Consider the following 12,716-nt stretch of genomic DNA (forward strand, 5'->3'; position numbering starts at 1 on the left):
GTGAGAGCATTTGGGTCAAAATTAAGGGAGAGAAGAATAACAGTGACCTCATTGTGGGAGTTTACTATAGATCCCCAAGCCAAACCAGAAAGTGGGAGAAGCAACAAGAGGAACAGCCATTTTAGATCTGGTCCTAACCAATGTTGATGACCTGGTTAGTGGGGTAGAAGTGGAAGGATCATTAGGTGCGAGTGATCATGCTCTTCTGAAGTTTACTATACAGCGGAAAGGAGCAGCCAAGCATACTAGCACTCAATTTCTTGACTTTAAGAAAGCCGACTTCATAAAACTTAGAGAAGTGCTGGGTGAGATCCCATGGACAGTAATACTAAAAGGAAGGGGAGTTCATGATGGCTGGGAGTTTGTTAAGAGGGAGATAGTAAAAGCACAACTTCAGGCAATACCAATGAGACGGAAACATGGAAGGTGTGTAAAGAAGCCAGGGTGGCTATCTAAAGAACTTTTAACTGAGTTAAGATTAAAAAAGGATGTGTACAAAAAATGGAAAAGGGGGGAAACCACCAAAGAGGAATTCAAACAAATAGCCAGCACGTGTAGACACAAAGTCAGAAAAGCTAAAGCACAGAATGAACTCAGGCTTGCTAGAGAGGTTAAAAGCAACAAAAAAGACTTTTATGGGTATGTTCGTAGCAAAAGGAAGAAGAAAGAAACAGTGGGGTCACTCAGATGAGAAAATGGTGAAATGCAAACGGGACACAGAAAGGGCTGAACTCCTCAATGCCTTCTTTGCCTCAGTCTTCTCCGATAAAGAAAACAATGCCCGACCTGAAGAATTTGGAGCAAATGATTCAGCAGAGGAAACACAGCCCAGAATAACTAAGGAGATAGTACAAGAATACTTGGCTAGTTTAGATGTATTCAAGTCTCCAGGGCCAGATGAACTGCATCCAAGAGTATTAAAAGAACTGGCAGATGTGATCTCAGAACCACTGGCAGTCATCTTTGAGAATTCCTGGAGAACAGAGGACTTCCAGGTTAGCGCCAACGCGTAATGGCGGATTCCCTCTGACCTCCGGAGGGACCAACTTCACGAGTTCGGGTCTAGCCGCTGCGGCAAAGCGGGGACCCTCAAAAATCACAGGCGGGTGAAGCCTGTGAGCGTGGGACTCAGCGGGCACCATTTACGCCCCCCCGAACTGTGAAAAAGCCTTTTTAAAGGCTTCGGAATGGGACGGAGTGGGCGGCGCGGTGCTGAGAGTGTCTGCTATTCTCGTGAAGTGAAGCCACACAGCCATTAGCGGAGAGCGCTGACTTTTTCCTGACAATCGGATTACAAAAGAACTACCCGTGAGTAGGTTTAACTTGAATTATTTTGAGAAAAATTAAATAAATTTGGCACCGAAAGGGGAAGGCATAAACAGGAAGTCTGCCTCCCCTTGTTATAGACTGAGCAAAGCAAAGAGATTAAAAAGCGGAAACCTTTAAAGACGTTTCGTGAAGATTTAAATCCAACATCAAAAAAAGAGCGGTTTCCCCTCTAAACTGCAGGAGTGGAGGGGAAAGATTTAAACATTTTTTCCCTGCATGAAAAAGGGGAAAGGAACTTTTATCCGCTGCCTCCATACCTGGGAACGGACTGCTTGTAGACAAGAAAGCAGCTTAGTGGGAAGCCTGTCTTAAACTAGAGCTGAAAGTTAAGGACTTTTGAATTAGCCCTGCAAAAAGAGATACAGTGTTTCGGGACTTCTCCTGTTTTTAGAGTAACATTTTAGGGTAACAATTTTTAAAGTATCTGCTTGGGGTGGGGACATTGAAACTGTATTTAAAGAGTTGTGAACGGAATTGGTCCCCCTAGAGGAATACTGACATTGTTGCAACAATATCCAAGCAATTGGAAATTTCCTTTCCAAAACAAATCTCTCAGGCGTGGGACTGACCTTGGATTCTCATGAGAGTGGCATGGCAGATGATAAAGGAAAAATAGAGTCGGCACAGGAAAAAACTACTGGCACTAGATCTGGCAGACAATTTCGGGATATTACAGCTCAGAGGAGGGCCTCAACATCGGGAACTGCAGGTACACAAGGAGCTGCTACCTTGCAAACTAAACTAAAAGTTATGTCATCTGAAGATGTATTGAACCAGGCACTTGGCAAAATTAATGAGTCTCTGGAAAATCTAGCAAGACAAGTAGCAGATACGAATAAACAAGTGGCCAAGACAAATAAACAGGTTGCTGAGGCTTCAGCAAAAATAGACTTGAATACTATAAGCATTAATGACTTGGGCAAAAAGGTGAATTCTAATACACAGTCTATTGAAAAATTACTAGAGGAATCGGCCACGATCCGAAAAGTAGCTGACGAAGCTAAGGAAATCGCAATTGCCGCCCAAGAGAAGATACTACCAGCATACAAGAAACTTGAGGACCACGACCTGACACTGTCCATGATTGAATTACATGGTAAGGAGAGGAATTTGAGAATCAGAGCAATACCAGAAATTGAGAAGGACAATTTGGTGGACTTTCTTACAAAAAAATTTACAGACTTTTGGCAACAGGACTTGGGGAAGGAAGAATTTAAGATAGTGAGTGCATTTAGAATTGAGAAAAAACTAAGAAAGAATAAGGCAAGAGATTGTTTGATCACCCTTCGAACAAAAGAAGAAAGGGACAAAATTTTGAACCTGCACTACCAAAGAACTTTGGAAATTGAAGATTCATTTGTGGAGATCTTTAAGGATATTCCAAAACACATTTTGGACATAAGGACCAACTACAGAGATCTAGTCGTCCTACTGAGGAGAAATAGAATACTCTTCAGGTGGGAATTTCCCCAAGGCCTATCTTTTAAATATAAAGAAAGAAAGATAAGAATAAGAACAGTGAATGACAAAGACAAGTTTTTGGAAGATCACGGAGAAGACCTACAGAAAGAAGCGGAATCTGGAGAAGACCCGAAACCACTGGATAGAGGAATATTAAACATAGCAAACCTATCATTTGGACTACCGGAACCAGGGAAAGAGACACCACCGACAGAACAAGAACAGCTGCTGGGAGCAGTTGGAGGTAAAGAGAAGTAACCCCACCATGGCGCTGCAACTTCTAAGCTGGAATTGTAATGGACTTAATTCCCCTCGAAAGAGAAAAGGTGTTTTTCATATATTAAAAAAAGAACAATTGGATTTGATCTGTCTACAAGAAACACATGTAATGAGGTCACATAGGAAAATACTTATCAATAAAAGATTGGGACAAGAGTTTATTTCATCCGACAAAGTTAAAAAAAAGAGGAGTGGTGATATATGTAAAGGAGAGATTTCTACCGAAATTAATTTTCAAAGATGAACAAGGAAGATACTTGGCAGTTGAAATTCAACATCAAGGAGAGAAATTTCTGGTAGTTGGAATTTATGCGCCGAATGAGGGGAAATCTGAATTTTTTAAGAAGTTGCATGAGACTTTATTGGATCATTTGGATTATAATTTAATTTTGATGGGGGATATGAAAAGAGTCGTATCTACAAATATGGACAAGGCACAAAGACAGGTAGTTATCAAAGATGGAAGACTACCTAAAACTTTTTTTGAAATGACTGACAATATGGATTTGGTGGATATCTGGCGAGTAAGGAATCCCTTGGGAAGAAAAGGAACTTTCTTTTCTGAAGCCAAGATGACATGGACTAGAATTGACCAAATATGGATAACTAGAGGAATGGCACCAAAGATAAAAAAAGTGGAAATCTTGAGATGACTGGCAGAATCCGAGACGTGGGAGAGGAACTGGTGGAGGAGGACTGGAAGAAATTTAAGGATTATCTACAAAAACATTGTAAATTGTATGAATGCTAAGAAAGATGTAAGATTTGTAATAACACGGCTCCAACAAATTAGTAATAAGGAATATAAATTTGAATGTAATTGAAAGAAAAGACAAATTTTGGATACACAATATTTCAAATTAAGATCTCAAAAGTGTGACTTAAATTCTAAAATTTGAGATTTAATATTGGATAATTATATGATATGAATGGAAACAAGTAAATAATTTGCTAGCAAAATTTGTGAGTTCAGAATGCAGGAACAAGAGATGTGAGGAAGTCCAAAGAGGAGAATGAAATGTGGAAATTTGAAAAGACTATGTTATTATGTATGTTTTTTGTTTATTGTTTAAAAAACTTTAATAAATATTATAAAAAAAATAGAAGATACCTGAAGACACCCCCCCAAAAAAGTGGAAATCTGCCCCAAAACTTGCTCCGACCATAATGCTGTAAGGATGGAGATGAAACAAATAGCAACTGGTTCCTTCAGATGGAGAATGAATGACACCTTATTTAGAGATGAAGAGGTTTACAAAAAGGCCCAAAAAACTCTGAGAGACGATTTTGAAATAAAAATGAACACTGAGGTTGAAAAAAGAGTAATCTGGGACGCAAGTAAAGCTGTTATGAGAGGGTTCTTGATACAACAGAATGCAATAAAGAAGAGAAGCCAAAATGAGAAAAAAGATAAAATTTTGGAGAAAATAAAAGAAGGGGAAAAGAAATTAAGACTAAAACCAGTCACAAGAGATCTTGAGAGAAATAAAATTATACCAAACACAATATATGGAACTGATGAATCAAGAAATAGAATGGAAAATTAAACAAATGAGACAAAAGACATTTGAATCGGCAAATAAATGCGGGAAACTTTTGGCTTGGCAAATGGGAAAAAGACAAAAATTAAATACCATTACAAATCTAGAAGTGGAAGGAAAAAACATTCATAACCCAACTGAGATCAGAAACTGTTTCCAGAAGTATTTTAAACAACTATATTCACAAGGGCCACAGAAAGAAATGGACATAGAACGATTTTTAAAGACAAATGGATTACAAAAAATCTCTCAAGAAAGTAAATCGATGTTGAATTATAAAATATCAGAACAGGAAGTAGAAGGTGCCATTCAAAATATGCAATTGGGCAAGTCTCCAGGACCGGATGGGCTGACTTCCAGGTATTACAAATCTTTGAAGGAGTGTTTACTACAACCTTTGAAGGAAGACTGAAATGAAATTTTGGAGGGGAAAAGGGCGCCAGAGTCGTGGAAAGAGGCATATATCACACTTATACCGAAAACAGAGACTGAAAAGACTCAACTTAAGAACTACCGCCCCATATCGTTATTAAATGTGGATTACAAAATTTTTGCTGACATTTTGGCTAAAAGATTGAAAAAAGTATTGATGGAAGAGATTCATAAAGACCAAGCGGGCTTTCTCCCGGGAAGGCATTTGTCTGACAACTTGAGGAATATAATTGATATTTTTGAAAAATTAGAAGTGAATATAAACACTAAAGCAGTTTTGATATTTGTGGACGCGGATAAAGCTTTTGACAATATTTCTTGGAGTTTTATGAAAAAGAATCTACAGGGGATGGGGATAGGGCAAGGTTTTGAAAATGGTATAGGTGCAATATATTCTGAACAGAAAGCAAAACTAATTGTAAATAATGTGGTTACAGAAGAATTTAAGATAGAAAAAGGGACACGACAGGGGTGCCCAATTTCACCATTGTTTTTTATATCGGTCCTGGAGGTACTGCTGAACATGATTAGAAGAGACCAGTTGGTTAAAGGTATACAGGTCGGAGCTAAACAGTACAAACTGAGAGCATTTGCAGAGGATTTAATTTTGACGTTACAGGAGCCAGAATCTAGTACTAAAAGGGTTTTAGACTTAATTCAAGAATTTGGTCAAGTGGCAGGATTTAAATTGAACAAGTCAAAAACTAACGTTTTAGAGAAAAATTTAACATCAATCGAAAAAGAAAGGTTTCAGAATGAGACTGGTTTGACCGTGGTTAAGAAAGTGAAATATTTGGGAATTAATATGACAGCAAAAAATGTGAATTTATTTAAAGACAATTATGAAAAACGTTGGACAGAGGTGAAAAAAGATTTAGAAATATGATCAAATTTGAAACTTTCCTTGTTGGGTCGAATTGCAGTTATAAAGATGAATGTATTGCCTAGAATGTTGTTTTTGTTCCAAACATTGCAGATTGTGGACAAGATGGACTGTTTCAAGAAGTGGCAGAAAGATATTTCTAGATTTGTCTGGCAGGGCAAGAAGCCCAGAATAAAATTTAAGATATTAACTGATGTAAAGGAAAGGGGTGGATTTGTCCTGCCAGACCTCAAACTCTATTATGAATCAGCAGCATTCTGCTGGTTGAAAGACTGGCTGCTTCTTGAGAACACAGACATTTTGGACTTAGAAGGATTTAATAATGCTTTTGGGTGGCATGCATATCTGTGGTACGACAAGGTTAAAGTACATAAAGCATTTAAAAACCATATTGTCAGGAAAGCATTGTTTAATGTTTGGATAAGATACAAAGACTTATTGGAAAATAAAACCCCAAGGTGGTTGTCACCAATGGAAGCGAAAGCTTTTAAAAGACTTAATATGGAGTCCAAATGGCCAAAATATTGGGAAATTTTGGAGCAAGAGGGAGACAAATTGAAATTGCAGAGTTTTGAGAAATTAAAAAACAAAGTGCGAGACTGGCTTCATTATCATCAGATAATAGAGGCTTATAAATTGGACAAGAAAATTGGATTCCAGGTGGAAAAATCGAAATTAGAAACAGAATTGTTAGAACCCAAAACCAAGATTTTGTCAAAGATGTATAACTTGCTGCTGAAATGGAATACCCAGGATGAGACAGTGAAGTCTGTTATAGAATCATAGAATCATAGAATCATAGAATCATAGAGTTGGAAGAGACCACAAGGGCCATCGAGTCCAACCCCCTGCCAAGCAGGAAACACCATCAGAGCACTCCTGACATATGGTTGTCAAGCCTCTGCTTAAAGACCTGCAAAGAAGGAGACTCCACCACACTCCTTGGCAGCAAATTCCACTGTCGAACAGCTCTTACTGTCAGGAAGTTCTTCCTAATGTTTAGGTGGAATCTTCTTTCTTGTAGTTTGGAGCCATTGCTCCGTGTCCGCTTCTCTGGAGCAGCAGAAAACAACCTTTCTCCCTCCTCTATGTGACATCCTTTTATATATTTGAACATGGCTATCATATCACCCCTTAACCTCCTCTTCTCCAGGCTAAACATGCCCAGCTCCCTTAGCCGTTCCTCATAAGGCATCGTTTCCAGGCCTTTGACCATTTTGGTTGCCCTCCTCTGGACACATTCCAGTTTGTCAGTGTCCTTTTTGAACTGTGGTGCCCAGAACTGGACACAGTACTCCAGGTGAGGTCTGACCAGAGCAGAATACAGTGACACTATTACTTCCCTTGATCTAGATGCTATACTCCTATTGATGCAGCCCAGAATTGCATTGGCTTTTTTAGCTGCCGCGTCACACTGTTGGCTCATGTCAAGTTTGTGGTCAACCAAGACTCCTAGATCCTTTTCACATGTACTGCTCTCAAGCCAGGTGTCACCCATCTTGTATTTGTGCCTCTCATTTTTTTTGCCCAAGTGCAATACTTTACATTTCTCCCTGTTAAAATTCATCTTGTTTGTTTTGGCCCAGTTCTCTAATCTGTCAAGGTTGTTTTAAAGTGTGATCCTGTCCTCTGGGGTGTTAGCCACCCCTCCCAGTTTGGTGTCATCTGCAAATTTGATCAGGATGCCCTTGAGTCCATCATCCAAGTCGGAGATAAAGATGTTGAATAAGACGGGGCCCAAGACAGAACCCTGTGGCACCCCATTAGTCACTCTTCTCCAGAATGAAGAGGAACCATTGATGAGCACCCTTTGGGTTCGGTAGGTCAGCCAGTTACAAATCCACTGAGTGGTAGCATAGTCAAGACCGCATTTTACCAGCTTCTTTACAAGAATATCATGGGCACCTTGTCAAATGCCTTGCTGAAATCAAGGTAGGCTACATCCACTGCGTTCCCTTCATCTACCAGGCTTGTAATTCTGTCAAAAAACGAGATCAGGTTAGTCTGACATGACTTATTTTTCAGAAATGCATGCTGACTATTGGTGATTAAATGGGCACAGGATGTTGGACATAACATTATGTTTGCTGACTGGGAACAGTTATGGACCACCGGTTTGAAATTTACGGCATGTAATGCCTTGAGAGAGAATATTATGAAAATGATTTACAGGTGGTACATGACCCCAGTCAAGCTTGCAAAAATTTATCATTTGCCCGATAATAAATGTTGGAAATGTAAAGAGACTGAAGGTACATTCTTTCACCTTTGGTGGACATATCCAAGGATTAAGGCTTTCTGGGAAATGATCTATAATGAACTGAAAAAGGTATTTAAATATACCTTCCTTAAGAAACCAGAGGCCTTTCTTCTGGGCATGGTCGGCCAATTGGTGTCAAAGAAGGACAGAATTTTTTTTATGTATGCGACAACAGCAGCAAGAATACTCATCGCAAAATACTGGAAGACACAAGATCTACCCATTCTGGAAGAATGGCAGATGAAGATGATAGACTATATGGGACTGGCAGAAATGACCGGCAGAATCCGAGACCAGGGAAAAGAGGCGGCGGAAGAAGACTGGAAAAAGTTTAAAGACTATCTGCAGAAATATTGTAAAATTAAGGAATGTTAGAATGATGTTGGAGAGAAATTAAGTGGTTTTCAGCTGTAATGTTTAAGAGATATGGAAAATAAGGTTCTGAAATAATTAAAAGAATTAGTGGAGGATTTGCTGAACAAACAATTTGAATTGGAATATAAGAAAGGGAGGTATGAGGAGGTCTGGAAAATAAGTCAAAAGAAAATAACTAAGTGGAAACTTTATGTGTTTTTAAACTGTTTTTATTTTTGCATTTTTGCATTTTGGTTTTTTCTTTCTTTGTGTTTTACAATGTATTATTTCTGAAAACTTCAATAAATATCTTATTAAAAAAAAAGAGAGAGAATTCCTGGAGAACAGGCGAAGTCCCGGCAGACTGGAGGCGGGCAAATGTTGTCCCTATTTTCAAAAAGGGGAAAAGAGAGGACCCAAATAATTACCGCCCAGTCAGTCTGACATCAATACCAGGGAAGATTCTGGAGCAGATCATTAAGCCAACAGTCTGTGAGCACCTAGAAAGGAATACTGTGATCACCAATAGTCAGCATGGATTTCTGAAAAATAAGTCATGTCAGACTAACCTGATCTCGTTTTTTGACAGAATTACAAGCCTGGTAGATGAAGGGAACACAGTGGATGTAGCCTACCTTGATTTCAGCAAGGCATTTGACAAGGTGCCCCATGATATTCTTGTAAAGAAGCTGGTAAAATGCGGACTTGACTATGCTACCACTCAGTGGATTTGTAACTGGCTGACTGACGGAACCCAAAGGGTGCTCATCAATGGTTCCTCTTCATCCTGGAGAAGAGTGACTAGTGGGGTGCCACAGGGTTCTGTCTTGGGCCCGGTCTTATTCAACATCTTTATCAACGACTTGGATGATGGACTCAAGGGCATCCTGATCAAATTTGCAGATGACACCAAACTGGGAGGGGTGGCTAACACCCCAGAGGACAGGATCACACTTCAAAACGAGCTTGACAGATTAGAGAACTGGGCCAAAACAAACAAGATGAATTTTAATAGGGAGAAATGTAAAGTATTGCACTTGGGCAAAAAAAAAAATGAGAGGCACAAATACAAGATGGGTGACACCTGGCTTGAGAGCAGTACATGTGAAAAGGATCTAGGAGTCTTGGTTGACCACAAACTTGACATGAGCCAACAGTGTGATGCGGCAGCTAAAAAAGCCAATGCAATTCTGGGCTGCATCAATAGGAGTATTGCATCTAGATCAAGGGAAGTAATAGTGCCACTGTATTCTGCTCTGATCAGACCTCACCTGGAGTACTGTGTCCAGTTCTGGGCACCACAGTTCAAGAAGGACACTGACAAACTGGAACGTGTCCAGAGGAGGGCAACCAAAATGGTCAAAGGCCTGGAAACGATGCCTTATGAAGAACGGCTAAGGGAGCTGGGCATGTTTAGCCTGGAGAAGAGGAGGTTAAGGGGTGATATGATAGCCATGTTCAAATATATAAAAGGATATCACATAGAGGAGGGAGAAAGGTTGTTTTCTGCTGCTCCAGAGAAGCGGACACGGAGCAATGGTTCCAAACTACAAGAAAAAAGATTCCACCTAAACATTAGGAAGAACTTCCTGACAGTAAGAGCTGTTCGACAGTGGAATTTGCTGCCAAGGAGTGTGGTGGAGTCTCCTTCTTTGGAGGTCTTTAAGCAGAGGCTTGACAACCATATGTCAGGAGTGCTCTGATGGTGTTTCCTGCTTGGCAGGGGGTTGGACTCGATGGCCCTTGTGGTCTCTTCCAACTCTATGATTCTATGATTCAAGCAGTGAAGCGGGATGCTCTTCCCTCGTCTGAGGGAGTGAGACCCTTAGGATGACAATGGTTCCCTGGCTTCCCTGGAGGATCTGACTCACGGATGTCATCCAGGCATTAATTGTACTCAATGTTTTACCCCAGTCTTTTGGAAAAGTAATCTGTGTGTTTTCTCTTTCTTTATCTCAGGGCAGCTGGGGTAGCAGATCTTCCAGAGGCTGGAAAAAAGTGACCGGAGGGGATGCCCTCCACGTCACTTGCTTGAAAATCCAAATGGGTCAATGGGCCTAAATAGGCCAGCAAATTCATGGAGGACAAGGCTATCAAGGGCTACTCTGCCTCTGAATGCATTCCCTTCAACATGCTGTGTCTAAAAACCGGGATGTGCATCTTCCTGTCCATACTCCCGTGCGAGTCATGAGACCCGCACAAGATCACAGAGCTTAACAGACATACTTTTCTCAGGGCCATGCTCTCATGTTTTGCAGTGCTCCATGTGGGAATGTTCAGGGATGCAGGAGAGGATATATTGTTTGGTTATATCCTTTCCAACTTGTTTTAACAAGTTCTACAATTTAGCAGAGTAACATTCCCCTTTCTAAACTTGCACAGCAGATGTGTTTGCTTAGGCTCGCTAAAGCAAGCCTATAATAAGTTTTCCTTTGGGTAATTTCCCCTTTAGTCCCTCATAAAAAGATAGACACGACACAGTCTTCTATAAAAGCAAAAAAAGAGTTTACTCACACATTCTGTTCACAATTGGATCCCAGAAGGCAGACTTAAGTTAGAAAAGTAATATACACCTGGAAACTATCCCATAAGAAGACAGTTCCTTTGTCCTCTCTTGGCTGCAAGCCAAGAGAGCATCTTAGGCTAAGCAGATGTTGCTTCTTCGATGAATGTGGTCAGAGAGAGAGAGAGATGGTGAACCAGTCCTGCTCTTTTGTTACCTGGGCAGGTGAGGTCACGCCCACCTCTAGTCACATGCAGAGGAAGTCTGTCCCAGGCAGGAGAAACAGGAAGTTCCGACTGGCTGGTCCAGACATCCCCTTTTATGTCCACTCTAGTGATGTTGTACTTAACTGCTCTTATGTTTCACATCCCACACTCCACAATATCATGGCCTTTAAAAAAAGCATTTTTGGCTGGATGAGATCTCAGCACAAAATCACAAGAGATCACAATACCCAAAATAGCCACCATGCTCTTGAGGGGAAAAACAGGATGTTCCTGTTTTTCAGGACACTTGCGGGGTACAGTGGTACCTCGGGTTACAGACGTTTCAGGTTACAGACTCCGCTAACCCAGAAATAGTACCTCGGGTTAAGAACTTTGCTTCAGGATGAGAACAGAAATTGTGCAGTGGCGGTGCGACGGCAGCAGGAGGCCCCATTAGCTAAAGTGGTGCTTCAGGTTAAGAACAGTTTCAGGTTAAGAATGGACTTCAGAACGAATTAAGTACTTAACCCGAGGTACCACTGTATGTGAATGCCAGTTGCTGGAAACCACAAGTGGGGAGAGAGCTCTTGTGCTCGGGTCCTACTTGCAGGTTTCCCATAGGCATCTGGTTGGCCACTGTGAGAACAGGATGTTGGACTAGCTGGGCTTTTGGCCTGATCCAGAAGGTTCTCATGTTCTTATGACAACTCCTCTAGTGGTGGTGGAATGCGGAACAGGTTCTCAACAATGAGGAGAATGGCTCTTTGGCAATCCATTCCATTGATTTCTGGACTCTTCCTGCCAGATGCAAGAGGGTGGCACAGCAGAGATAACTCCTGAACACCTCAGCAGTGAAGATGAAGACAGCCCCCCAGAGGAAGTCATTTATTCCATCAGGACACCTATCAATGGAAAGGTTGTGTTGAAGCCATCGCCTACCACCTCGGTCCAACGATTTACACAGGCCCAGATCAACAGCCAGCTTGTTCAGTTCATCCATGAAGGTATGCAGCAGAAGGAGGTAAAGCAAGCTGGGTGGATGGGGAAATTGGGGCATGGGGACATTGGAAGCTCTCTTATACCTCATCAGACCGTTGGTCCATCTTGGCTCAGGACTATCAACACTGACTAGCACTTGCTCTCTGGGCCTATAGAGAGGAGTCTTCCCCTCCACTACCTGGTGATGCCAGGGACTAAACCTGAGACTTTCTGAAGGCAAAGTATGTGCTGCAGCTCTCCACCACCAAGTAGGTAAGTAAGTGCAGGAATGTCTTCTCCCAGACCCTGACATGCTGGGCTTCATTCTACAGGGTCCCTGGATGGAGGCTTTTCCTTTGACTTGTCTGATGGGGAGAACATGTCTCCTGGGCACTTCTTTGCTGTGAGGGCCAAAAAGAAACTGGTTATCACTCTGGAGAGCAAGAGAGATCTGATCGTGTGTCCGGGTAAGTTATCTGCAAGGCAACTA

General features: G+C 41.2%; 1 protein-coding gene and 1 long non-coding RNA gene across 2 annotated transcripts in view; one reads left to right on the forward strand and one right to left on the reverse strand.

The window, feature by feature from the left end:
* CSPG4 (chondroitin sulfate proteoglycan 4) overlaps positions 1-12,716 on the forward strand; it is a 129,752-nt gene that overhangs the window by 112,553 nt on the left and 4,483 nt on the right. Inside the window, exons 6-7 of the mRNA XM_081838622.1 lie at positions 12,054-12,252; positions 12,559-12,693. Coding sequence (XP_081694748.1) covers positions 12,054-12,252; positions 12,559-12,693 — 334 coding nt within the window. The remainder of the gene's footprint in view (positions 1-12,053; positions 12,253-12,558; positions 12,694-12,716) is intronic.
* LOC309329021 overlaps positions 1-12,716 on the reverse strand; it is a 48,238-nt gene that overhangs the window by 26,181 nt on the left and 9,341 nt on the right. The gene's annotated exons all lie outside the window — the stretch shown is intronic.

This window comes from Podarcis erhardii, assembly GCF_964252035.2.
Source record: "Podarcis erhardii genome assembly, chromosome: 14".
Taxonomy (NCBI): domain Eukaryota; kingdom Metazoa; phylum Chordata; class Lepidosauria; order Squamata; family Lacertidae; genus Podarcis; species Podarcis erhardii.